Source organism: Hemitrygon akajei, chromosome 9, assembly GCF_048418815.1.
Source record: "Hemitrygon akajei chromosome 9, sHemAka1.3, whole genome shotgun sequence".
Taxonomy (NCBI): domain Eukaryota; kingdom Metazoa; phylum Chordata; class Chondrichthyes; order Myliobatiformes; family Dasyatidae; genus Hemitrygon; species Hemitrygon akajei.
The window spans coordinates 40,338,103-40,365,319 of NC_133132.1; the positions used below are offsets into that span (position 1 = coordinate 40,338,103).

At 44.5% G+C, this 27,217-nt stretch overlaps 1 protein-coding gene across 2 annotated transcripts in view; it reads right to left on the reverse strand.

Annotated features, from left to right (window-relative positions):
• Window positions 1–27,217, reverse strand: part of btbd9 (BTB (POZ) domain containing 9) — a 140,596-nt gene that overhangs the window by 74,742 nt on the left and 38,637 nt on the right. For both annotated transcript variants that reach the window (XM_073055802.1, XM_073055801.1), the window contains one exon: window positions 15,366–15,485. In XM_073055802.1, the coding sequence (XP_072911903.1) occupies window positions 15,366–15,485 (120 nt within the window). The remainder of the gene's footprint in view (window positions 1–15,365; window positions 15,486–27,217) is intronic.

A 27,217-nucleotide genomic window follows, 5' to 3' on the forward strand; every position in this document is an offset into this window, starting at 1 on the left:
GATGGGGAGAGGGGTGAACAGTGATCAGTGTGTGATGGGGAGAGGGGTGAACAGTGATCAGTGCGTGATGGGAGAGGGGTGAACAGTGATCAGTGTGTGATGGGGAGAGGGGTGAACAGTGATCAGTGTGTGATGGGGAGAGGGGTGAACAGTGATCAGTGTTTGATGGGGAGAGGGTTGAACAGTGATCAGTGTGTGATGGGGAGAAGGTTGAACAATGATCAGTGTGTGATGTGGAGAGGTGAACAGTGATCAGTGTGTGATGGGGAGAGGTGAACAGTGATCAGTGTGTGATGGGGAGAGTGGTGAACAGTGTTTGATGGGAAGAGGTGAATAGTGATCAGTGTGTGTTGGGGAGTGAGGTGAACAGTGATCAGTGTGTGATGGGGAGATGGGTGAACAGTGATCAGTGTGTGATGGGGAGAGTGGTGAACAGTGTTTGATGGGAGAGGGGTGAACAGTGATCAGTGTGTGATGGGGAGAGGGTTGAACAGTGATCAGTGTGTGATGGGGAGAGGGTTGAACAGTGATCAGTGCGTGATGGGAGAGGGGTGAACAGTGATCAGTGTGTGATGGGGAGAGGGGTGAACAGTGATCAGTGTGTGATGGGGAGAGGGGTGAACAGTGATCAGTGTGTGATGGGGAGAGGGGTGAACAATGATCAGTGTGTGATGGGAGACGGGTGAACAGTGATCAGTGTGTGATGGGAGAGGGGTGAATAGTGATCAGTGTGTGATGAGGAGAGGGGTGAACAGTGATCAGTGTGATGGGGAGAGGGGTGAACAGTGATCAGTGTGATGGGGAGAGGGGAGAACAGTGGTCAGTGTGTGATGGGAGAGGGGTGAACAGTGATCAGTGTGTGATGGGAGAGGGGTGAACAGTGATCAGTGTGTGATGGGGAGAGGGGTGAACAGTGATCAGTGTGTGATGGGGAGAGGGGTAAACATTGTTCACTGCTTGTTGGGTTGAGCGATCAACCGTGAATATTGTGGGATGGGGAGAGGGTGAACAATGATCAGTGTATGAAGGAGCGAAGGGTGAACAATGATTAGTGTGTGGTGGGGAAAGTAATTGGCATAGAGTCTTTCAGAATTGGAGCCTTTGTCCCTTCACAAAGGTTGCCATATACCAAGTGGTCTGTGTTACCACCCTCCTTTATAGCTGTGAAACTTGGGTAACCTACAGCCATCACATCAAGTCCTTGGAGCGCTTCCACAGAAGCTGCCTTCAGCGCATTCTGGGAATTACCTGGCATGAGTGGAATACTTGTAAAGACCAACTGCAGAAGTATTGAGGCCATGATCACCCAGCGTCAGCTGCAATGGCTGGGGCACATGATAAGGATGCCCCCATGTCAGCTACCCCGCAGAGTGTTATACGGCCAGTTACATCATGGTTGACGCTCAGCTGGAGGGCCCAAGGAGCGCTATAAGGATCAGATGAAGAATGTTTTAAGGAAGTGCAAGATCAGACCCGAGGACCTGGAAGATGTTGCTGCTGACCATATCACTTGGCAACAGCTGTGTAGGGATGGGGTTCGTATTCTGGACATGGAAAGAACAACCAGAAAACAGCAGAAGAGAGCCAGGAGAAATGCAGCCATGGTTGCCATCACTACCACCACTACCACATATACATGTCCCACCTGCAATAGAACTTGTGGGTCCAGGATAGGACTGTATAGTCATCAAAGATCTCACCATTAAAGGAGTGGACGTCATCGGATTTCGATGGACAACCGAAGAAGAAGAAGAAGAAGAAGAAGAAGAAATGACAGTGATCAGTGTGATTGGGAGAGGGTGAACCGTGATCACAAATTTATGGTCAGAGGTTGAACAATGATTGGTGTGGAGAATTGAGCTAAAAAGGACTCATGGGGGATGGCTGCCACGGGTGCGTGCTGTGCCTCAGGTGGCTTGAGAGTCTCGGGATTGTAGTGTGCCGGCGATCGCCATAAGCTGTGGAATTGATTGTCAGAACGAAACAGCATTGAGGGCATACTGAGTTGTTGGGTGGGTGCCCTGTGTGATTACACTCGCTGGTGGGTCATTAAGATGGGTTCGCTTTACACAAAGGAATGGGTGTCCAGCACTGCATGAGGGACAGGGCCATTTGGGTGAACGCAGTTAGAAAATGGGTGAATTGCTTTGCTTCAAGGGCCTGCTGATATCCAGAGTAGCTGGAGGTACAGGATATGCAGACAAATCGCAGAGACAGATGGGTAATAAGTCACATGGGGCTCCAACTTTCTCAATATTAATTGGTACCACCTTACCGAGCGGTAGAATAGTTTCATTGTGTCCAGCATAGAATCGAGCCAGTACACAGACAATCTGTCTTGAGGTCAGAACTAGACTAAACCTAATGGAATGTAGCCAACGTAAGGGGAGAAAGGCTTGCGTGGAGACTTTCGGATGCAATGGATGGTCAAAATGAAGATTAGGGGAAGGTTCATCATTAGATTGGAGACTCACTAAAGCAAAATCTCTTCAGCTATTTACAGGTTGGAATACAGGGAGCAGTGGATAGGATACAAAAGTGAAATTATGAGACTTCAGTGCCATCATGTTCCCATCAGAGTCCAGAGAGTTTCAATTAACACGGGCTACAAAAGGCATTTGGTGGGTACAGAGGAGTAAATACAGGGGTGGCCTTTCAGGTGTAAAATGGTCCATGTAGATGCAGTACTTAAAAGAGCAATGAGGAGGGAAAGGAGGGGGCATAAAATATACTGGCGGGCAGTATTAAGGAAAATGCTAAAGCTTTTTATGAATAGATTAAGGCAAGAGGATAACCAGGGAAGGAGTAGAGATGATTAGAAGTTGTAAATGGAGTCAGAGGACCTGTGCAAGGTTTAAATGAAAACTCCACATCTCCATCCATTAAGGAATAGGACATAAAAAGTATCTGGAGATTCAGGGATGGTGGTGAATGAGTTATCATTAAAATGGAGATATTTGACTGTCTTTGCAGGTTTCAAGGTGGATAAATCCCCAGATCCCAGGCTGTGATTCCCAGACTCCTGTGGGAAGCCAGCGAAGTGATTGCTGGGGTCTTGACACGAATTCTTACATATTTGCTGACCGCAGGCGAAGTGACAAATGACTGGAGGACAACAAACATGGCACATTTATTCAAGGAGGAGAGCAGAGATCAGCCAGATAAATACAGACCAGAGAGTTTAACGTCTGCGGTGAGGAAGTTAGTGGAATAAGTCCTGAGGGACAGCATTAATTTAGTTGTGGATAGGCAGAGATTAATCAACGATAGTCAGGCTGGCTTTGTGAGGTGGAGATCCTGTCCAAACAACTTGATTGAATTTTTCAGTGGTATAAAATGTATTGATGACAGCAATGCAGTTGATGTAGTCTTTGTGGACTTCAGCGAGATCTTTGACAATGTCCCACATGAGAGACTGGTCCAAAAGGTAACAGCCCATGGCATCCATGGGAATTTGGATCCAAAATTAACTGGGTAATAGGAGACAGGAGGTTGCAGTGGAGAGTTATCTTTGCCACTGAAATCTGTGACCAGTAGTGTGCTACAGGGATCTGTACTGGGACCCATACTGTCGTTGCATAGGTTAATGATGTGGAAATGAATGTAGGAGGGACAATTAGTAAACTTGCAGATGACACAAAAATTGTTGGTGACGTTGACAGTGAGAACGGGCTTAGGTTACAGAATGATATTGATCAGCTGGCAATACTGGCAGAGCAATGGCAGACAGAATTTAACGCTGATCGATATGATGAACTTTGGGAGGACTAATCTATTAGAGCGTTTTGTTAGCCTTGAGGAACAGAGGCACCTTGTTAACCAAGTTCAAAGATCCCTGAAGGTGACAGCACAGGCAGATAAAGTGGTGAAGAAGGTGATTGAGATACTGCCTGAGAGTAAGTGGGACATAGAAATGTTATTCATGATTTATATAAATGACTTCGATGCAAATGCACAAAATTAATCAGTAAGTTTGCCGATGATACAAAATTAAGAGGTGTGAGTTGATTGAGAAGAAGGTTGTCACAGATTGCAAGGAGATCTTGATCAGTTAGGAAAGTATGCGTAGGAGTGGCAAACGGATTTCAATACAGATTAAGTGAGGTGACGCAGTTTGGAAAGTCAAAGCAAAGTCAGACTTGTACTACAAATGGCAGGGCATTGGGAAGGCATTAGCATTATGTTCTATGCTCTGTGGTCTATGGTCTATGCTGTCTGCTCTATGTTCTGTGGTCAATGCTCTGTGCTCTATTGTCTATGTGGTGTATGCTCTATAGTCTAGTCTCTATGCTCTATGTTTTCTTCTCTATGTTCTATGGTCTATGCTGTAAGGTCTAGGCTCTGTGTTCTGTGGTCTATGCTGTAAGGTCTAGGCTCTGTGTTCTGTGGTCTATGCTGTAAGGTCTAGGCTCTGTGTTCTGTGGTCTATGCTGTAAGGTCTAGGCTCTGTGTTCTGTGGTCTATGCTGTAAGGTCTAGGCTCTGTGTTCTGTGATCTATGCTGTAAGGTCTAGGCTCTGTGTTCTGTGGTCTATGCTGTAAGGTCTAGGCTGTGTTCTGTGGTCTATGCTGTAAGGTCTAGGCTCTGTGTTCTGTGGTCTATGCTGTAAGGTCTAGGCTCTGTGTTCTGTGGTCTATGCTGCAAGGTCTATCCTCTATGTTCTATGCTCTGTGCTCTAGGCTCTATGCTGTATGGACTATGATCATGGAAATAGAAGTGTATTGTTTGTTGAAAGAAGTGTCACAGATGCTGCCAAAGGTGTTTTATCGAGCACTGGAGCGGGGTCATTATGTTGTAGCTGTACAAACTGTTGTTAAGAGGCTGCGCTTGGATTACTGTGCACAATTTTGGTCATTTGTTACAGGAAAGATGTGGGTAAACTACAGAGTGGTTAAAGATTTATAAGGATGTTGTGAGGAGTAGAGGGCCTGAGTTAAAGGGAGACATTGGCCAGGCTAGGTCCTTATTCACAGGAGAATGAGGAGTGCCCCTATAGAAGTGTATAAAATTATGACCGGCAAAGATGAGGTGGATGTAACAGTCTTATCCTGAGGGAATATAATGCAAATGATAAGACTCTTGGCAGTGTGGAAGATGAGAGATCTTGGGGTCTGTGTCGACAGGACGCTCAAAGTTGCTGCACAGATTGACAGGGTTGTTAAGAAGGCGTATGATGTGTTGGCATTCATCAACAATAGGATTGAGTTCAAGAGCTATGAGGTAATGTTACAGCTATATAAGACCTTGGTCAGACCCCACTTGGAGTACTGTGTTCAGTTCTGGTCACTTCACTACAGGAAGAATGTGGATATTATAGAGAGAGTGCAGAGAAGATTTACAAGGATGTTGCCTGGATTGGAGGGCGTACCTTATGAGAATAGGTTGAGTGTACTTGGTCTTTTCTCCCTGGAGCGACAGAGGATGAGAGGTGACCTGATTGAGATGTATAAAATGATGAGAGGCATTTATTGTGTGGATAGCCAGAGGATTTTTCCCATGGCTGAAATGGCTAACATGAGGGGGCATAGTTTCAAGGTACTTGGAAATAGGTAGTAAGGGGATGTCAGGGGTATGTTTTTCCACACAGAGAGTGGTGGGTGCGTGGAATGTACTGCCAGTGGAAGCGGATACAATAGGGTCATTTAAGAGCCTCTTAGATAGGTACATAAGAGCTGAGAAAAGTAGAGGGCTATGCTCTAGGCAAATCCTGGGGAGTCTTTAGAGTAGGTTACATAGTCGGGACAACATAGTGGGCTGAAGGGCCTGTAATGTGCTGTAAATTTCTCTGTTCTACGTTTTATAAAAGGGATTGCAAAATTAGGGTCCGTAGGTTTATACTCTAAACTTTAGGGTGAGAAGGAAAGAGAAGGTTCCGTAAAGGCAATGTTTTTATACAAATGGGAGTGAGTAAATGGAATCAACTGCCAAGGAAGGGCTTGAGGTGTTGAAGATAATATCAGCCATGAAGCACTTGGACTTGGAGAGCATGGGATTGGAACAATATAGGCTGCACAGAGGAAATTGGGGCTTGGTGGTCAGCATGGACATATGCTGAATGGCCTGTATCCACAGGGGAGGGGAAACAGTGGAGTGGGTAGAATCTGAATGTACAATGTTTGGTGGTATGCATAGTGAGGGCAAGCTAGAGTCTGGTACCCTGGGATCATGGCGTGTGGAGGAGGGGGAATCACACCATGTCGGTGGGGGGAGGGAAGAAATCACACTGTATGGGGAGGGGGTCAATCCATGTGGTGGGGGGTCATCATCTGTCTGGGGGAGCAACAATCCATGTGTGTGGGGGGGTCATTCCGCGTGGGTGGGTCAATCGGTGTGGGGGGTCAATTCATTTGGAGGTGTAAATCTGTGTGGGGGGGGTGTAAATTCAGGTGAGTAGAGGGGTAAATCTGTGTTTGGGAGGGGAAAATCCGTGTGGGGGATCAATCCTTATGGGGTGGGGTCAATCTGTGTGGGGGGATCAATCCGTGTGGGGTAATGCCATTCCGTGTAGGAGGGGTCAATCCACATGGGGGAGGGGAGGAGGTCAATCTGTGTGGGTGGGTGTCATTCTGTGTGTGGGGATCAATCCGTGTGAGGGGGGGAATCTGTGTGGGGAGGGTTCATTCCGTGTGCGGGGGGTTCATTCCATGTGGGGGGGGGTAGGAGGTCAATCCATGCAGGGGTGGGTCAATCTGTGGGAGGGTGTAAATCCTTTTGGTGAGAGGGGTAAATCCGTGTGTGGGGGGGGTGTCATTCCATGTAGGAATGGTCAAACCATGTGGGGGAGGGTAGGTCAATCCTTGTGGGGGTGGGTCAATCCGTGTGTGTGTGTGGGGGTCATTCTGTGTGGGAGGGGCAATCCATGTGGGGGTGTTCATTTTGTGTGTGGGGAGGTCAATCCGTGTGTAGGGGAATGTCATTCCGTGGGGGAGGGGGTAAATATGCGTGGGGTGGGGGTAAATCTGTGAGGGGGTGGGGTCATTCCATGTGGGGGAGGGGGTCAATCCGTGTGCAGGGGTTCAATCCGTGTGTGTGGGGTCAATCTGTGTAGAGGGGTCAATCCATGTGGGGGAGGGGATCAATCTGTGGGGGAGGGGATCAATCTGTGTAGAGGGGTCAATCTGTGTGGGGGGACCCATGTGTAGGGTCAATCCGTGTGGAGGAGAATGTCATTCTGTGTAGGAGGGGTCAATCCATGTGGGGTGGGGGTAAATCTGTGTGGGGGTGGGGTCATTCCATGTGGGGGAGGGGGTCAATCTGTGTAGGGGGTCAATCCATGTGGGGGGGTTTAATCTGTGTGGGGGATGTCAATCCGTGTGGGGGGGGTCATTCCATGTGGTGGGGGGTTATTCCATATTGGGGGGGTCATTCCATGTAGGAGGGGTCAATTCGTGTGGGGCAGGGGGAGGTCAATCCATGTAGGAAGGGGTCATTCTGTGTGTGGGGTGGTCATTCTGTGTAGGAGGGATCAATTCGTGTGGGGGGAAGGTCAATCCATGTGGGGGGGGGTCACTCCGTGTGGGGGATTAATCTGTGTGGTGCTGGGGTTCATTCCATGTAGGAATGGTCAAACCGTGTGGGGAGCAGAGAAGGTCAATCTGTGTGGGGGGTGTCATTCCATGTAGGAGGGGTTAATTCGTGTGGGGAGAGGGGAGGTCAATCCGTTTGGGGGGTCAATTCGTATGGGGGGAAGCAATCTGTTTGGGGGTCATTCCGTGCAGGATAATGTCATTCCGTGTAGGAGGAGTCAATCCGTGTGTGTGTGGGGGGGGGGTCAGTCTGTGTCGGGGGGGGGGGGTCAATCTGTATCGGTGGGGGGTCAATCTATGTGGGTGGTAGAAGAGAGCCGGTGAGTGGTGATGCTGTTCTGATGTGAGCTCTGTGTATAATGACCAGGCAGGGTGGTGCGATTGGACTGTATAAGGGATACCAGGGGGCAGAGTGGGAGCAGATGAGTAGTGATTCCAGTGACAGTTTGGAGTACTGAGGTTGAGCTTTGTCGCTCTCTCGGATTAACAGGTAATGGGCTGACTGAAGTTGTGTTGGCAGCAATGATAGCTCTGTGTTTTATGACCATTTAGGGACGTGGGATTGGACTCTGTAGGGCTGGATCACAGCGTGTAGGGGGAGAGGGAGAGCAGGGGAGAGGGAAAACCAGGGAGAGGTGAGCTCTGTCGCTCTATTACACTTACAGGTAATGGGCTGATTGCAGTTGTGTTGGCAGCAGTGACAGCTCTGTGTATAATGAGTTCTCAAGGGTGAAGAAGTGCTGTAGCAAATTGTGTAGGCGCGCAGTTCACAAACCCTGCAGCGTGTCACAGACAATTAATTGAACTGCTTGGCAGAAAAGATCTGCTAATAAAGCCATAGAGCGAATTTAACAACGTATAGTGGGCAAAACCGAAATTTATTCGTGCAATTTCTGTGTCTTTTCACTGAACCACACTCTGCAAAACAAGAGCAGTGTCCCAGGAGACAAGCAGACAGCTATAAGGCAGCTTTAAATTCCACGTTTAATAAATGCTTCCCTCAAACCAACGTTAAACAATGCTGAAGCTTCCTGCAGCCAAGAATCCGAGGGGGATGAGTGTGCACACATTCTTTACCTAATGGTCGCTGATTCTTGCTGACCATCTCCTCCTGCCGCACACACTGCTTCCTCTTCCCCACCCACCGTAGACACAACAGTACATTTCAAAACCCCACTCCCATTCCCATCATTCCCACAAAGCCTCTAAACACACCCAACGTCTCCTCTACCCTCAATTTTGCTTACACACCTGTGTAGATGACGATTCTGGCCATCATCCCAGCCACACCTTATCAATCTCTGTTATCCCTCAGTACTCCAGCCACTCCCCAAACCTTAACCCCTCCACAGCAGTCCCCATGAGCTTAGCTGAGATGAATCTTCTCAACTCATGTTTGGAAAAACATGACCTGATTAGGGATAGTCAGCATGACTTTGTGTGGGGGAGGTTAAGTCTGAGATTTCTGAGGAGGTGATTCAGGATAGGGCAGCGAATATTGTCAATATGGGCATTTGACAAGGTTCCCTATGCTGGTCACATGGGATCCATGGTGAGTCATGGAAGCAGAGTCATATAGCAGGGAACAGGCCCTTTAGAAGCTACTGTAGAGCATCTGGTAGATGGTGCAAACTACTGCTGTGGCAGTGGTGGAATGAGTGAACAGTTGTGGATAGGCTGCCTGTCAACCAGCTTGATAGACTGAATTCAAATACAGATTGTCCGCAGAAAACAGAGGGTAGTGGTGGAGGGCTGTTATTCCGGCTGGAGGTTGGTGCCACAGGGATCAGTGTGAGGGCTCTTGTTCATGATATATATCAATTACTTGGATGAAAATATCTAATGAGCAAGTTTGCAGATTCAAAAATTGGCAGAGTGTGTATAGTGAGTAAAGATGTGAAAGGATACAGTAGGATATAGATCACATAAAACTAGGAACAGGCCCTTGGGCCCACAATACTCTGCCAAATTACTGTAAATTAACAATCAATTGGCCACCTGAACAAATCTCTTCTGCTTACACAATGTTCATATTCCTCCATTTTCCTCACATGCGCGTTCCTATCTTACCGTCTCTTGAAAGTCCTGAATGTATCTGACTCTACCATCATGCCAGGCAGTGCATTCCACTCGCTGTGTAAAAATCCTTCCCCTCATATCACATTTGAAATTACCTCATCTCATCTTAAATGCATATCCTTTGGAATCAGACATTTCAACTCTGGGAAAAAGACATTCTCCATCTACTTTGTCTATGCCTCCCATAATCTTATAAACCTCTATCAGATCTCACCTCAGATTCTTCCGCTCCAGAGTAAACAACTCAAGTTTGTCCAACCCCTTGAGGGCACATGCCCTTTAATCTAGGCATGCTAAACGCCATCTGCTGTGGCAGGAGTGATATTGCTCTCTCCCTTGCCAGTGTGAGAGAAGGCCTGTGGAGAAACTGTGGTGTTGGGATGGACATGGTCTCTGGGACTTGCTATTGCTTGGTGGGTGGTTAGAGTTGGGCTGATCCTTTTTGCTGGAACAAAAGGGGGAGAGGTTGATGTTTTGTTGTGGCTTGTGCTTGGGAAGGAGTGGAAGGCTTTAGGATTTTAACGTTTTTCTGTCATTCATTCTTAGGGTTTTTTCCCTCCTCTGTTTCGCAGATGTCTGCGAAGAGTAAGGATTTCAGGTTGTATAATGAATCCTTGACATTAAAAGGAACCACTGAACTAAATGCCTCAGCTAATAAAGGCAAGCACGACATTTGTGTCAATCAGAAATATAAGTAGAGAAATGGCAGATGGGAGTTCAATCCAGACCAGTGGGAGGTCAAATGAAAAAGGAAAATACACAATGGATGCCAGGAACCCTTGAAGCATTGATGAACAGAGAGATCTTGGGGTCCAAGCCGTCTGAAAGTGACAACACAAGTGGATAGGGTGCTAAAGCAAATGGCACGCTTGCCCAACATCCCAACATTGAGTATGAGAATCAGGAAGTTATGTCGCACCTCATTATGTGCCACAGTCCGGGGGAGTCATCAGATTGCGCAGATGGGATCCTTTTGAGTGATTTCAAAAGGAGCGAGTGGGGGCAGCAGGCACATATATGTAAAACAGCTCCTGAGGAATTGTGCATAATTAGGCACTTGGCATGGGCTAGTAAAAAAAAGTTAGTTTTAAACAGGGCAGCCATTGTGGGAGTGGCCATTGTGTGAGTGGACCAGTGTTGGAGTGGGCAGTTGAGGCTTTGGCTCATCGAAGAGAGGTAGATGATTTTAAAAAATTATTTATTTGTTCTTTCTTATTGCACACTTAGATCTGTGGGGATACCAGACAGGATAATGGAATGGGACATGGAAAGACAGGGAGACTTCCAGTGTCTCTAACAACTACACCTGCAAGAAGATAGATGGGACATACAGGGAGGAAGTTACACCCAAGGGGCTAGACACAGGTAACTGGGTGACCGTCAGGAAGGGGAAAGGGATAGGCAACCCATTCCACTTAACAAAAGGTATACTGCTTTGGATACTGTTGGAGGGAGAGGAGCAAGCAGAGAAAAGCCACAGCAGTCAGTCTCTGGTACCGATTCTGGCTCTGTGGCTCAAAAAGGAAGTGGGGTGAAGAGGAGAGTTCTAATGAGAGGAGATTTATTGGTTAGGGGAACAGAAAGGAGGTTCTATTGATGTGAACAAGATTCTCAAATGGTTTGTTGCTTCCCAGGTGCCAGGGTCAAGGAGATCTCGGATCGAGTACAGAGCATTCTTAAGTGGGAGAGTGAGCAGCCAGAGGTCATGGTCCATGATGCACCAATGATATTGGTAGGATGGGTGAAAAGGTCCTTGAAAGTGAATTTAGAGAGTTTTGTGGTACATTAAAGGACAGGACCTCCAAGATTGTGATCTCAGGATTGCTACCCGTGAAGCCAAAATTAAGAAGATCTTACAGTTTAACATGTGGCTAAGGAGTTGGTCCAGGAGGAAGGGTTTCAAAGTTTTGGATCATTGGGGTCTCTTCTAGGGAAGGTGGGACCTGTGCAGAAGAGACTGTTTGCATCTGAGCTGCAGAGGAATTAATATCCTAGTGGAAAGGTTTGCTAGTGCAGTGCTACTGTGGGTTGGGGTTTAAACTAGAGTTGCATGGATTTGGGAACCAGACTGCCAGGACAGATAGTGAAGTGGCTGTGGCGAAATACGTTGTTGAGCCATACAAAATCAGGAATTAACAGGTTGAATATAGTGGGGCTACTGGTCTGAGCAGCGTATATTTCAATGCAAGGAGCTTTGGTTGCAGGTGGCACAGAATTAGCAGCTCAATGTTCTGGGGTTCCATTGTTTTAGGTGTAATAGAGTGGGAAGAATTAAAGGGGAAGGGTGGCATTATCAGTCAGGGAAAATGTCACAGTTGTGCTCAGTCAGGACAGACTGGAGAGCTATCTACAGAGGCTTTATGGGTAGAACTGAGAAATAAGAAAGGTATGACATTGTTGAGAATATATTATGGACCACCTAACAGTCCGCAGGATTTAGAGGAGCAAATTTGTAGACAGATCGCAAACCGTTGTAAGAAACACAAATTTGTGATAGTAGGTGATTATAACTTTCCACATATTGACTGGGTCTCCCATACTGTTAAGGGGCTTGATGGGAAAGAGTTTGTCAAATATGTTCAGGAAATTTTCCTTAATCAGTACGCAGAAGTCCTAACTAGAGGCAAAGGTATACTTGGTAAGTGGGGCGGGGTGTATACCCCTAAACAAGTGTATGTAAATATGGAATAACAGAGTGCCACGTGGGTGGCAAAAAGTGTGAAAATGTAAAGGCAGCAATGGAAACAGTTGTAAAAGATTGAAAGTCATTGAATGGTTTATTGTATATAATTTATTTTTGAATAAAGTATATTTAGTTTAATTTAAAAAATCTTGGTAAGTGGGAGGTGTCTACAGAATTGTGGCAAAGCCGCTGCAAGGCCATATGATCTTATATAGATTATAGAGGAGGAGGTGTTGGCTGTCTTGAGGAAAATTAGGGTGGATAAATTCCCCAGGACCTGAAAAGGTGTTCCCTCAGACCCTGTGGGAAGTTAGTGCAAAAATTGCATGGGCCCTACCAGAGATATTTAAAATATCATTAACCATAGGTGAGGTGTTGGAGGATTGGAGGATAGCTATTGTTGTTTTGTTGTTTCAGAAAGGATCTGGGTTCTTTGTTGTTTGACATCTATCTCAATGATCTGAATAATAATGTGGTAATCTAGATGATAATAAGGTAAACTGGATCAGCAGATTTGCATTTGACACCAAGGTTTGGAGATCTAGTGGACAGCAAGGAAGACTATCGAAGCTTGCAGCAGGACTTGGACCTGCTGGAAAAATGGGCTGAAAAAAGAAAGATAGAATTTAATGTAACCAAATGTGAGGTGTTGCCCTTTGGGAGGACAAACCAAGCGAGGACTTACACGGTGAGTGGTAGGGCACTGAGAAGTACAGTAGAACAGAGGTATCTGGTAATACAGGTCTATGATTCCTTAAAAGTGGTGTCACAGGTAGATAGGGTCATTAAGAAAGCTTTTGGTACACTGGCCTTCACAAATCAATGTATTGAGTACAGGAGTTGAGATGTTATGTTGAATTCGTATACAAAGTTGTTGAGACCTAATTTAGAGTATTGTGTGCAGTTTTGGTCACCAACCTACAGAACAGAGGTAAATAAGATTGAAAGAGTGCAAAGAAAATTTACAGGGATGTTTCTAGGACTTGAGGAGCTTTCTCTAGAGCAGTGGAGGTCAATGAAAGTTTATAGGATTATGAAAGGCATAGATAAGGTAGACTGCTAGCATTTTTTTCCTAGGATATGAATGTGAAATACCAGAGACCATACATTGAAGATGAGGGGGAGAAAGTTCAAAAGGGATGTGTGGAGAAGATTTTTGTTTTACACAGAGAGTGGTAGGTTCTTGTGTGTGCTGCCAAGGGTGGTGGTAGAAACAGATACGACAGAGGGTGGTGATTTTCCAAATGAAGCTGCTGGAGAACATGGTGGTGGCAGATAACATTGCAATATTTAAAAAGCACTTGGATGGTAAAGAGAGATATGGTGCAAGAAATGGGATTAGTATAGATAAATATCACAGTTGGCATTGATGTGATGGGCCAAAGGGTCTATTTCTGTGTTGCACAAACCCATGACTATCTTTAACTGTAAAAGCAACACCAGAGATCTATTTCAAATGTTCAAAGGTTCATTTTATTGTCAAAGTAGACATGTACAATACAACTCTGATACTTGTCTTCTCCAGATAGCCAGAAAATCCCGTACACTTGTTGGGATTAAATTTCACCTGCCAATGCTCTGTCCAATTTTCCATCTAATCTGTACTTTTCTGTAGCCTTCAACAACCTTCTTCATTATCCACATAATCACCAACTTGCATGTCATCTGTAAACTTAGTTATCAAGGTTCCTATTTTCACATTCAAGTCATTAATAGTATCTATTTACTAATAACAAGGGTGCCAGCTCCAATCCCATTTGTCACAAACAGAAATGGTTCTTCGAGCACCATCCTCTGCCTCCTGCCAGTTTTGGATCCAACAGCCAGCTTTTAACTGTGCTCATTGCCACGCCAGCTTCCCCTCTGATGATCAACACTTGCCAGATTCAGCTTCCTTTCTGGTTCATCTTGCTTCAGTATTAAGAGCAACAGCATGGTGCACTGGGTCGTGCCGTTGCCTCACAGTGCAGGGATTGAGGCTGATCCTGAATTCCGTTGTCTGCCTATTCGCCCTGTGGCTGTGTGAGTTTTTCCTGCGTTCTGCTTTCCTCCCACATTCTCTAAATGACTGCTCGCACGGTAATGGCAAAAAGAACTGACTGGCTTTTGGGGGGCAGGTGTGAGAGAAAATAAGCTTCAAGGGCAACGGGATGGGTCTTCAGAAGCCGCATGGATCCAATGGGCCAAGTGGCCTCCTTATATGTTGCTAAACAAGTAGGCCATTCCATCTCCTTCATCATTCCATGACCCCCCTGCTGCTTTCCCACTCCCAGACACCCAGAGATTCATGTATCTGTGTCTGGATGCCAGTGAATTCTTACAATCCTTGGCTGAGTAAATACAAAGATTCACCACCATCCAAGTGGCTCTAACTCCAACAATTCACCACTTTCATACCTGCCTGGGCTCCTCAGTTCCTCCAATTGTTTGTTGTTTTAGTTTAATGATCAGCTTAATTTCTCATGTGTACTGTACATCAAAACACAGTGAAATGCATCGACAGAGTCAAATCAAATCAGCAAGAATTGTGCTGGGCAGCTAGCAAGTATCGTCATGAATCCAGTGGGAACACAGCAGGCTCACAACTCACTGACCATAATCGATATTTGAAATGTGGGAGGAAACTGAAGCAACTGGAAGAAACCCATGCAGTCACGGGGAGAACGTACAAACTCCTTACAGACAGCAGTGGGAATTGAACTGTAATCGGCAATTGCTACTGCTGTAAAGCGGCAATCCTCGCGCACCATGTCTGTGTTCCCCCATATCGCCATCATCCAATCTCTTGTGTCTGCAGCTCTCTACTATACCATTGCCTGCACAGTTCACCAAGTTCATGTTGGGACTGCAGATAACTTCTGCGGCAGACATCACAGTGTTGACAACTGCCATGCACTTGCTGTGTCCTCTCAGCTCCCACTGCCGGCCTTGGGGTGAGAAGGGGGAATAGCACTTCATCACTGACAGGAAGCCGTCTCCTGGATGCAGCAATTCCAACCCCGTAGAGTCCGTCAGACCTGAAAGTCTTTGTTAACCTACCCCGAGATCATCACCGCTCTTGCCCCACGTGTACTTACCGACACACCTGAGGGCTGAAGAACAGGTTCTGCCAGGAGCGACACAGGTACTTAGAATGATCAATTATACGAATCCAATCGAGCTCATCCATTGACACTTCGATGTAGTACGAATATGATCTAGAGCAGAAAGAGATTCATTATACACACTGCGATTTCAAGGCTGCACAGAAAGCTCCAAACTCCACATTGTTAGAGCAATGGTTCCGCACACCATTGTCTCACTGTGTATAGGAAAGCTCTTAGTCCAGACAAAGTGCTGTCTGTTCCTTCTACAGCTCCTCAACCACACTGTCTCCACAGCATTCATCAATCCATACTCCATCAGCCCCATGCCAAACAACATTCCATCCTCCACCTGCATCCAAACCGTCTCACTGCACCTTCTTGTCTGAAGTCCCCAGCGACACACCACCTAAGGAAGCACTAGCTGCCAACTGACACAAGGCCCACTGGAATACCCGGAAACAAACGAAGACACAATCCACGGGATTACCCCGCCACACAACCAAAGGGAATACCTGGTCACACACCAACACACAGTCCATAGGAATACATCACCTCACGCTGACACACACCACCCACAGGAATTCCCGGCCAAATACTGACACATACAGGTCATGAGAATACACACAACCATACACTGACACACTGTCTACAGGAATCCCTGGCCACACACAGGGATACACAGCTTCACACTGACACACAGCCCACAGGAATCCCTAGCCACACACCGACACATACTACCCACTGGAATTCCCAGCCACACACCCAAACACACAGGTCATGGGAATACACGGCCACACAATGACACACATTGCCCATGAGAATCCCCCGACATACATACCCACGGGAATATCCCACCACACACTGACACACAGCTGACGAGAATACCACAGGACACAGACCTACACGGGAATACCCAGCTGTACAATTGTAGTGCCCTGATTAAGAATTCTACTGCTATGCTGTAGATTTTTTTTTCATTTTAGCAGTTTTCTGCAAAAGCAGTGTATCCTGCTGGTAGAATGTTTTGGTTTCAGCTAAAGATAAGAAGCCCTGCTGTTCAACTTAGGAATGTTGTGTCAGCCAATCAGGATGGTGGAATCGGAACAAGTTCTAGAGAGCAGGGCAGTGGGAGATTTGTGATGGTCAGAAGTTTGGTTCGGGGCTTTTGGGAGTGTGGCAGAGAAGGGAAGATGTCGCAAAATGCTGTTGGACTCTTCTGTCCTGATGAAAGGTCTCAGCCCAAACATCAACTGTTTATTCATTGCCATAGATACTGCCTGTCCTGCTGAGTTCCTCAAGCATTTTGTGTGTATTGCTTTGGATTTCCAGCATCTGTAAAATTTCTTGTGTCAATCACAGGATGCAGCAGAATATGGATCGGTTAGAGATATGGGTGGAGAAAAGGCAAATGGCATTTAATCAGAGCAAATTGGTGTCTATGTCTACAGCTTACAAAAAAATAACTACACAGGTAGATTAGCTTGTAAAGAAGGCATATGGCAGGTTTCCTTGGTCAAGCTATTGAGTATAAGAGCCAGAAATTCATGTTACATCTGTATAAAAATCTGTTTAGGGAATACTTAGAGTATCATGTGCATTTCTAGTTGCCTCCATTACAGGAAGGATGTGGCAGATTTGGAAAGGCTACTGACGAGGTTTACCAGGATGCTGCTTAGATTAGGAGGTATGAGCTACATAGACAACTTGTTTTCTCTAGAGTAACAAAATCTAAAGAGAGATCTGACAGAAGTTTGTAAAGTTGTGAAAAGGCTTAGATATTCAAAATATTTTTCCTTGGTTAGAAATGCTAAGTACTGGAGAACAAGTGCTCAGTATCAAAGTTTAAAGGAGCTGTGTGGGGCAAGATTGTTCATTTATTTACACAGCGTGGTGGGTGCCTGGAAGGATTATCAAGAGCAATAGTGGAAGATAAGATCGTGGTACTTTAGAGGCTGTTGAACAGACACACAAATAACGCAGGAAATTAGAGGACTGTTGATCATGGACAGGCAGGCATAGTTTAATATGGCCTCATAGTCAGTGCAGACGTCCTGGACCAAAGGGTCTGTTGCTGTGCAGTTCTATGCTCTATTAATTTGTAACCTCCATTAGTTACCCCTCACCCTCCACTCAAAAATAAAAACAAAATGCAGCTTCTTCACTCTGTTTCCATAAGTGAAATGTTCCATGCTAGGCAGCAGCCTGGTGAATCTCCTCTCCTAAGGTGCAACTGGTCTGAATTGTAAATAGGTGATTACTGTGCAGAATGGGTGAGATACCCAGACTGTGAATGGAATGAGTCTGCAGCACTGATTGGCCTCCCTCTGTGTTCTACGCAGTGCAGGTTGTTCAGAAATGCTTGTTAACTTATTACCCTGATTATGCTTCCTCAGGTTGTGTAGAGGTCTCCCACTAGTAGCTGTGATAGACAGCACCGTATAAACAAGGGGAATGTAGTAATGACTGGAGACTGGAACAGACAGTTTCGTCCCAACAATTTTGATGAATTGCTGGAATGGACTTCCAGATCAGTATATTGAGCCAGCTGGTTATTTGAGATTGAGTTCTATGCAATGCAAACAAGTTAATTCATAATCTTGTTGTAGAGGGGCCCTTGGGGAAAAAGCATCCTTAGTATGACAGAATTATATAATATTCAACCAGTGCTTTCAATCTATACAAAGGAAACTATGAAGCATACATTGGCTGGGAAGTTTCATTAAATGATATGCCAATGGATAGGCAGTGGCTAGGTCTTAAAGAAATAATGCAGGATGTGCAATAATACATATTCCTTTACGACACAAAAACAACAGTAAGCGTGGTGCAATCATTTATAGATTTGTACTGTTCAACTCATCCATGGATTACAGGAAAAATTAAAGACAGAATTAAATCTAAGACAGTGGATTATAATGCTGCCAGAAATAACAACAGTGATAAGAATGATGGAATCACAGAAATATTGAGCTCAGAAACTGCCCAACTCATCCACGTTGACTGTTATACCTATCTACATTAGGACCATATCCCTCTGCACCTTTTCTATCTAAGTCCCTGCTCAAAACCACTTGTAGTTGTATCTGTCTCCACTCTCATGCAAAAGCTTGAGGACAGACTCCACCAGGCTTAAGGACAGCTTTTATCTTGCTGTTTTCACATTCTGTAATGCTGCAGCAAATTTTCTGTAGATATAAGTTTGAGATAGGACAATAAACTTGACATGGACTCAAACCTGAACGGACCTCTCATCTGCTAAAATCTGAACTCCTGATTATCTCACTGTGGCCCTTGCACTTTATTTGTTGAACTACACTGTACTTTCCATAAAAGAGTTGTTTCGTTGTTCCTTAATGGGCAGCATTTTTGCTGTTTCCATAGCACTTGACTTTTTTTTAAATATGAGGCAGAGTTGTTTGCTCGACGCTCAATAGATGGAACGTGTGCAAAGAACCAGCTGGATTCGAACTCGGGACTATTCGCCATGAGCTCCAGTGCTGATGCCACTATACCACCGGCTGACAAACTTACATATATCCTGAATTCTGATTTTGTTTTACTACTTTGATGTATGAATGTATGGATGGATCTGCTTGGATGGTACACAAACATAAGTTTTTCACTGTATCTCAGTACAGGTCACAACAATAAACCAGTTCCAATATCTCCTCTGGCAGCTTATTTCAGATATTCATGACCCTCAGCATGACAATTGAACTCCTCAGATCTCCTTTACACTTCTCCCCTCCTACTTTAAACCTGTGCCCTCTAATACTATACAACCCTGCCCTGGCAAAAATAAAATGATTGCAACTATCTTATTCATGCCTTTCAGAATTTTATAAAGGTCACTCCTTTATGCTCCAGGGTGAATGAATCCAGCCAATCTAATCTCTCCTTTGAACTCAATCTCTCCGTTCCAGGTAACTTCTTTAATAAATTCAGCCGATCCAATCTCTCACAAACAAGAGAAAATGTGCAGGTACTGGAAATCCAAGCGAAACATAGAAAATGCTGGAGGAACTCAGCAGGCCAGGCAACATCTAAGGAAAAAAGTACAGTTGACGTTTTGGGCCGAGACCCTTCAGCAGGACTCGTTCCAATCTCTCCTTTGGACTCAGTCTCTCCATTCTAGGCAATATTATGGTGAATCTCTTCTATACACCCTGTTCCTACCACATCTTGCTGTAGTGAGACCAGAACTGCACGTAACGCTCCAAGTAAAATCTAACCAATGATTTACCACACCTTTGCTGTACTGTGACCAGAACCTTTGAGAGGGAGAAAATCACATGTATCAGTATTGCAATGGAATAAAGGGAATTACAGAGGAATGAGAGAGCAACTTGCCCAGGTGGATTGGAGGAGGATACTGGCTGGGATGACAGCGGAGCAGAGATGACTGAAGTTTCGGGGAATAGTTCACAAGGCGCAGGATAGATATGTTCTCTAGAAGAAGCAGTTTTCAAATGGCTTACAAAGGAAGTTAAGGCCTGCATAAAAGGCAAGGAAAGGGCATTAAAGTATCAAAAGTGAGTGGGAAGTTGGATAATTGGGAAGCTTTTAGAATCAAACAAGAGACAACTAAAAAAAGCTATCGGGGAAAAGCTAGTCAATAACATAAAGCAGGATACTGAAAGCTTTTTCAGTTATATAAAGAGTAAAAGGGAGGTGAGAGTTGATATTGGACCACTGGAAAATGATGCTGGTGAGGTAGCAATGGGGGACAAAGAAATGGCACATGAACTTAATGGGTACTTTGCATCATTCTTCACTGTGGAAGACACTAGCAGTGTGCCAGAAGTCCATGGCTGTCAGGGAGCAGGAGTGAGTGCCATTGCTATTACAAAGCAAAAAGTGCTAGGCAAACTCAAAGGTTTTAAGGTGGATAAGTCACCTGGACCAGGTGGAGTACATCCCAGAGTCCTGAGAGAGGTTGCTGAAGAGATAACAGCTGTAATGTCATGATCTTTCAATAATCACATGATTCTGGCAGGGTCCCAGAGGACTGGAAGATTGCAAATGTCACTCCACTCTGCTTGGACCTTGAAAAAATTCATTATTCAGTTCTTAATTCGGATCTAAAGATCCATAAGGTCTGGGGACCTTTTATCGAGTACTTTTATAACCTTCCTCTTGACTAGGGTTTTTTTTTCTTTTTTTTTTTCTTCTTTTCGGTCCCTTGCTTTCAGCTCCCTTTTTTTTCTGGTAGTAGGCATTACTATCCTCTGTTGCTAAGTGTATTCACAGTCTGGGAGTTTGACTGTCCTGACTTATACTCTCTATATTGTGTTGTGGTCGGTCTGGAGTTGTTTTTTTCTTGTGTTGTGGGGCTTGGGGAGGACACTAAGCTTACTTGTCTTTAATTTAGGTGCTTTTTTGTTAAATTGTCTTCCTTTGTAGCATATTGTTATTGTATGCTTAATTTTGCACTGTATTAATGCTCCTCACTGGGATTTGGGGTTTTTAATTTGTAAAATGTTTTGAAAAACTAATAAAAAAAATTTTTTAAAAAATGTCACTCCACTCTTTAAGAAGGGAGAAAGACAAAAGAAAAGATATTTTAGGCCAGTTAACCTAACCGCAGTGGCTTGGAAAGTGTTTAAGACCATTATTAAGGATAAGGTTTGAGGTACTTGGAGACTAGTGATAAAATAAGGAAAAGTCAGCATGGTTTCTGTAAAGGGAAACTTTGCCTGACAAATCTGTTAGAGTTCTTCAAGGAAGTAACAAGCAGGGTGGACTATGGAGAGGGAGAGGATGTTTTGGATTTTCAGAAGGCATTTGATAAGGTGCCACACGAGGCTGGGGGTAACAAGACAAAATCCTGTGGCGCTACAGTAAAGACACTGGCATGGATAGTGGAATGGCTGACAGACAGGAGGCAGTGAGTGTGAATAAAAGGGGCCATTTCTGGATGGCTGCTAGTGACTAGTGATGTTCCTCAGGGGTCAGTTCTGTGGCTGCTACTTTTCACACTGTTTGTCAATGATTTGAATAATTAAATTGATGGCTTTGTGGCAAAGTTTGCGGATGATACAAAGATAGGTGGAGGGATAGGTAGTGCTGAGGAAGCAATGCAATTGCAGCAGGACTGAGACAGATTGGAAGAATGAGCAAAACAGTGGCAGATGGAATACAGTGTTTGGAAATGTATGATAATGCATTTTGGTAAAACGAACAAAAGTGCAGACTATTATCTAAAGGAGATGAATGTTCAAACATCAGATGTGCTGAGGGACTTGGGAGCCCTCGTGCAAGAGTCCCAGAAGGTCAATTGACAGGTTGAGTCTGTGGTAAAGAAGGCACATGCAATGTTGGCATTTACTTCAAGGAGAATAGAATATAAAAGTAAGGAGATAATGCTGAGCCTTTATAAGACACTACTCAGGCCACATTTGGAGTACAGTGCAATCACGAGGAAATCTGAAGATGCTGGAAATTCAAACAACAACACACACAAAATGCTGGTAGAACACAGCAGGCTAGTTCAGGCTAGTCTGGATGAAGGGTCTCGGCCCGAAACGTCGACATCGCTTCTCCCTATAGATGCTGCCTAGCCTGCTGTGTTCTACCAGCATTTTGTGTGTGTTGTTGTTTGGAGTACAGTCATAGTTTTCGGCCCCTTATCTCAGAAAGGATGTATTGTCATTGGACAGAGGCCAGAGGAGGTTCACAATGATGATTCCAGGAATGAAGGGGTTAACACGAGGAGCGTTCGGCAGCTTTGGGCTTGTACTCACTGGAATTTAGAAGAATGCAGGGAGATCTCAATGAAACATACTGAATGTTGAAATGACTATATAGGGTGGATGCGGAAAGGATATTTCCTATGGTGGGGTAACCAAAACCAGAACAAAATTGAGGGGTGACCTTTTAGAAGAGGCAAAGAGGAATTTTTTTAGCCAGAGGGAAGTGAATCTGTGGAATGCTCTGCCACAGACTGCGGTGGAGGCCAAGTCCGTGGATATATTTAAGGTGAAAGTTGATAGTTTCCTGATCAGTTTGGGCTTCAAAGGATATGGCGAGAAGGCAGGTGTATGGCATTAAGTAGGATCCAGGATCAGCCACGATGGAATGGCGGAGCAGACTTGATGGGCTGATTGGCCTAATTCTGCTCCTATGATGCCTTATGGCTTTATCTGTCATCTCTTCATTATCTACTTATGACTCCACCAAGGAGGATTAGGAATGGAATTTAAAACACTACAAGCCCTTTGCCCCACCATGTCTGTGCTGATCACAATGTGCAAATAATCCCATCTGCTGTACATGACCCACATTCAATGCATATTCATTTACCTACTAAAAGTCTCTTAAACACAGCACCTCCTGGAAGCCTGTACCAGGCACCTATCACTCTTTGTAAACAAAACATCCCATGCATAACTCCTTTAAACATTTTTCCCTCACCTTAAATGCATTTCTACCCTGGGTAAAAGATTCTGCGTATCCTATTTATCCCATTTCTGACTGGCTGTAAACCTCTGATTCTCCAGAGAAAGCAATCCCACTTTGTCCAACCTCTCTAATAATAAATAAATATTGTTTATTGATTACAGCTCCATTTTCAATACTATAATTCCAAGCACTCATCACATAACTGTGAACCCTGGAAGTCATCCTCTCCCACTGAAAATGGATCCTCGATTTCTTGACCAACAGCCAACAGGCAGTAAGGATAGACAACAAGAGCTCCACAATGATTACTCCGAACAGTGATGCTCAACAAGGTTGAATCCTTACCCTCTGTTCTACTGAGTATACTTATGACTGCGTGGCCAGATTCTTTTCTAAATCCATCTACGACTTTGCAGATGATACCACAGTGTGGGCCATATCTCAAATAATGATGGGTTGCAATACAGGAAGGAGATAGCCTAGTGACATGGTCACATGACAATAACCTTGACTTCAATGTCAGTAAAACCAAAGAGCTGGTTATTCACTTCAGGGAGTGAGGTGGTGCACATGCACCTGTCTACACCAATGGTACTGAAACCTTCAAGTTCCTAAGAGTGAGCATCACCAATAACTTGTGATCAAACCATGTAAATGCTATGGCTAAGAAAGCTCACCAATATCTCTACTTCCTCAGGAAGCTAAAGAAATTCAGCATGTTCCCTTCGACCCTTACCAATTTTCATCAATACATCATAAAAGGAATCCTACCTGGATACATCACATCTAAGTATGGCAACTGTTCTGCTCATGACTACAAGAAAATCTCCAGAGTTGTGGACCCAGTTCAGCACATCACGGAAATCCTCTATGGATTCTCCAATACTTCTCGCTGCCTCAGTAAAGCAGCCCGCAAACTCATAGACCCCAACCACACTGGACATTTTTGCTTCCCCCTTCTCCCATCACATAAGAGCGGAATCGATATGGGTAGAGCTGCATAACACTAAGGGGCAGAAGACGCTGGTGGGAGTTGTGTACAGGCCACCTAACAGTAGTAGTGAGGTTGGGGATGACATTAAACAGGAAATTAGAAATGCTTGCAATAAAGGAACAGTAGTTATAATGGGTGACTTCAATCTACATATAGATTGGGTGAACCAAATTGATAAGGGTGCTGAGGAAGAGGATTTCTTGGAATGTATGCGGGATGGTTTTCTGAACCAACATGTCGAGGAACCAACTAGAGAGCAGGCCATTCTAGATTGGGTATTGAGCAATGAGGAAGGGTTAGTTAGCAACCTTGTCATGCCAGGCCCCTTGGGTAAGAGTGACCATAATACAGTGGAATTCTTCATTAAGATGGAGAGTGACATAGTTAACTCAGAAACAAAGGTTCTGAACTTAAAGAAGGGTAACTTTGAAGGTATGAGACGTGAATTAGCTAAGATAGACTGGCAAATGATACTTAAAGGGTTGACGGTGGATATGCAACGGCAAGCATTTAAAGATCGCATGGATGAACTACAACAATTGTTCATCTCAGTTTGACAAAAGAATAAACCAGGGAAGGTAGTGCACCCGTGGCTGACATGGGAAATTAGGGATAGTATCAAGTCCAAAGAAGAAACATATAAATTAGCAAAAAAAAAGCGGCACACCTGAGGACTGGGAGAAATTCAGAGACCAGCAGAGGAGGACAAAGGGCTTAATTAGGAAAGGGAAAAAAGATTATGAGAGAAAGCTGGCAGGGAACATAAAAACTGACTGTAAAAGCTTTTATAGATACGTGAAAAGAAAAAGATTGGTCAAGACAAATGTAGGTCCTTTACAGTCAGAAACAGGTGAATTGATCATAGGGAACAAAGACATGGCAGACCAATTGAATAACTACTTTGGTTCTGTCTTCACTAAGGAGGACATAAATAATCTTCCAGAAATAGTAATGGTCTAGTGAGATGGAGGAACTGAGGGAAATACATGTTAGTAGGGAAGTGGTGTTAGGTAAATTGAAGGGATTAAAGGAAGATAAATCCCCAGGGCCAGATGGTCTGCATCCCAGAGTGCTTAAGGAAGTAGCCCAAGAAATAGTGGATGCATTAGTGATAATTTTTCAAAACTCCTTAGATTCTGGATTAGTTCCTGAGGATTGGAGGGTGGCTAATGTAACCCCACTTTTTAAAAAAGGAGGGAGAGAGAAACCAGGGAATTATAGACCGGTTAGTCTGACATCGGTGGTGGGGAAAATGCTAGAGTCGGTTATCAAAGATTTGATAAGAGCACATTTGGAAAGAGGTGAAATCATCAGACAAAGTCAGCATGGATTTGTGAAAGGAAAATCATGTCTGACAAATCTTATAGAATTTTTTGAAGATGTAACTAGTTGAGTGGATAGGGGAGAGCCAGTGGATGTGGTATATTTAGATTTTCAAAAGGCTTTTGACAAGGTCCCACACAGGAGATTAGTGTGCAAACTTAAAGCACACGGTATTGGGGGTAAGGTATTGATGTGGATAGAGAATTGGTTGGCAGACAGGAAGCAAAGAGTGGGAGTAAATGGGACCTTTTCAGAATGGCAGGCAGTGACTAGTGGGGTACCGCAAGGCTCAGTGCTGGGACCCCAGTTGTTTACAATATATATTAATGATTTAGACGAGGGAATTAAATGCAGCATCTCCAAGTTTGTGGATGACACGAAGCTGGGCGGCGGTGTTAGCTGTGAGGAGGATGCAGGGTGACTTGGATAGGTTAGGTGAGTGGGCAAATTCATGGCAGATGCAATTTAATGTGGATAAATGTGAGGTTATCCACTTTGGTTGCAAAAACAGGAAAACAGATTATTATCTGAACGGTGGCCGATTAGGAAAAGGGGAGATGCAACGAGACCTGGGTGTCATTGTACACCAGTCATTGAAGGTGGGCATGCAGGTACAGCAGGCGGTGAAAAAGGCAAATGGTATGTTGGCTTTCATAGCAAAAGGATTTGAGTACAGGAGCAGGGAGGTTCTACTGCAGTTGTACAAGGCCTTGGTGAGACTGCACCTAGAATATTGTGTGCAGTTTTGGTCCCCTAATCTGAGGAAAGACATTCTTGCCATAGAGGGAGTACAGAGAAGGTTCACCAGATTGATTCCTGGGATGGCAGGACTTTCATATGAAGAAAGACTGGATCGACTAGGCTTATACTCACTGGAATTTAGAAGATTGAGGGGGGATCTTATTGAAACGTATAAAATTCTAAAGGGATTGGACAGGCTAGATGCAGGAAGATTGTTTCCAATGTTGGGGAAGTCTAGAACGAGGGGTCACAGTTTAAGGATAAAGGGGAAGCCTTTTAGGACCGAGATGAGGAAAAACTTCTTCACACAGAGAGTGGTGAATCTGTGGAATTCTCTGCCACAGGAAACAGTTGAGGCCGGTTCATTGGCCATATTTAAGAGGAAGTTAGATATGGCCCTTGTGGTTAAAGGGATCAGGGGGTATGGAGAGAAAGCAGGTACAGGGTTCTGAGTTGGATGATCAGCCATGATCATACTGAATGGCGGTGCAGGCTCGAAGGGCTGAATGGCCTACTCCTGCACCTATTTTCTATGTTTCTAGGAGATTTAAAAAAACGCTGGAAGTGCGTACCAGGCTTATGGACAGCTTCTATTCTGCACTTATGAGATTATGTAATGGTTTCCAAGTTTGATAAGATGGACTCCTGATCTCAAATACGACTTAGTTATGAACTTGCATCTTTACCTGCACTGTACTTTCTGTGAAGCCATTACACGTCACTCTGCATTCAGTTATTGTTTTACCTTGTTTGACCTCAATGTACTATGTAATGGTTCAATCTGTATGAAAAGTATGCAAGACAAGCTTTTCACTGTATTTAGGTACATGCGACAATAATAGTCCTGAGAACTCAAACCCTCTAATCCAGGCTGCATCTGAATGAACATCTCCAAAGCCTCCATGTCCTTCCTGCAAAGGGACATAAACAACTGCACACATTACTCTAAATGCGACCCAACCAAAGTTTTATAAAGCTGAAACATGATTATGCAACTTTTAAACTCAGTGCTCTGACCAGTGAAGGCAAACATGCAATATGCTTTACATACCACTCATCTACTTGTATGTACTCGTAGTTGCCTTTTTCAGGGAGCTATAGACTTGGACTCCATCATGCCTCTGTATATCAATACTGTTAACAGTCCTGCTATTAACTGTATACTTTCTCTTTTCATTTGACCTTCCAAAGTGCAACGCCTTACATTTGCTCAGATTGAACTCCATCTACTATTTCACTACCTATGCCTGTAACTGGTCTACATTCTGCTGGATCCTTTGACAACCTTCTTCACTGTCTGCAACTCCACCAATTTCTATCTCCTCTGCATACTTACTAACCAACTCATCTATATTTTGATTCAAGTCTTCTATCACGGACAGTA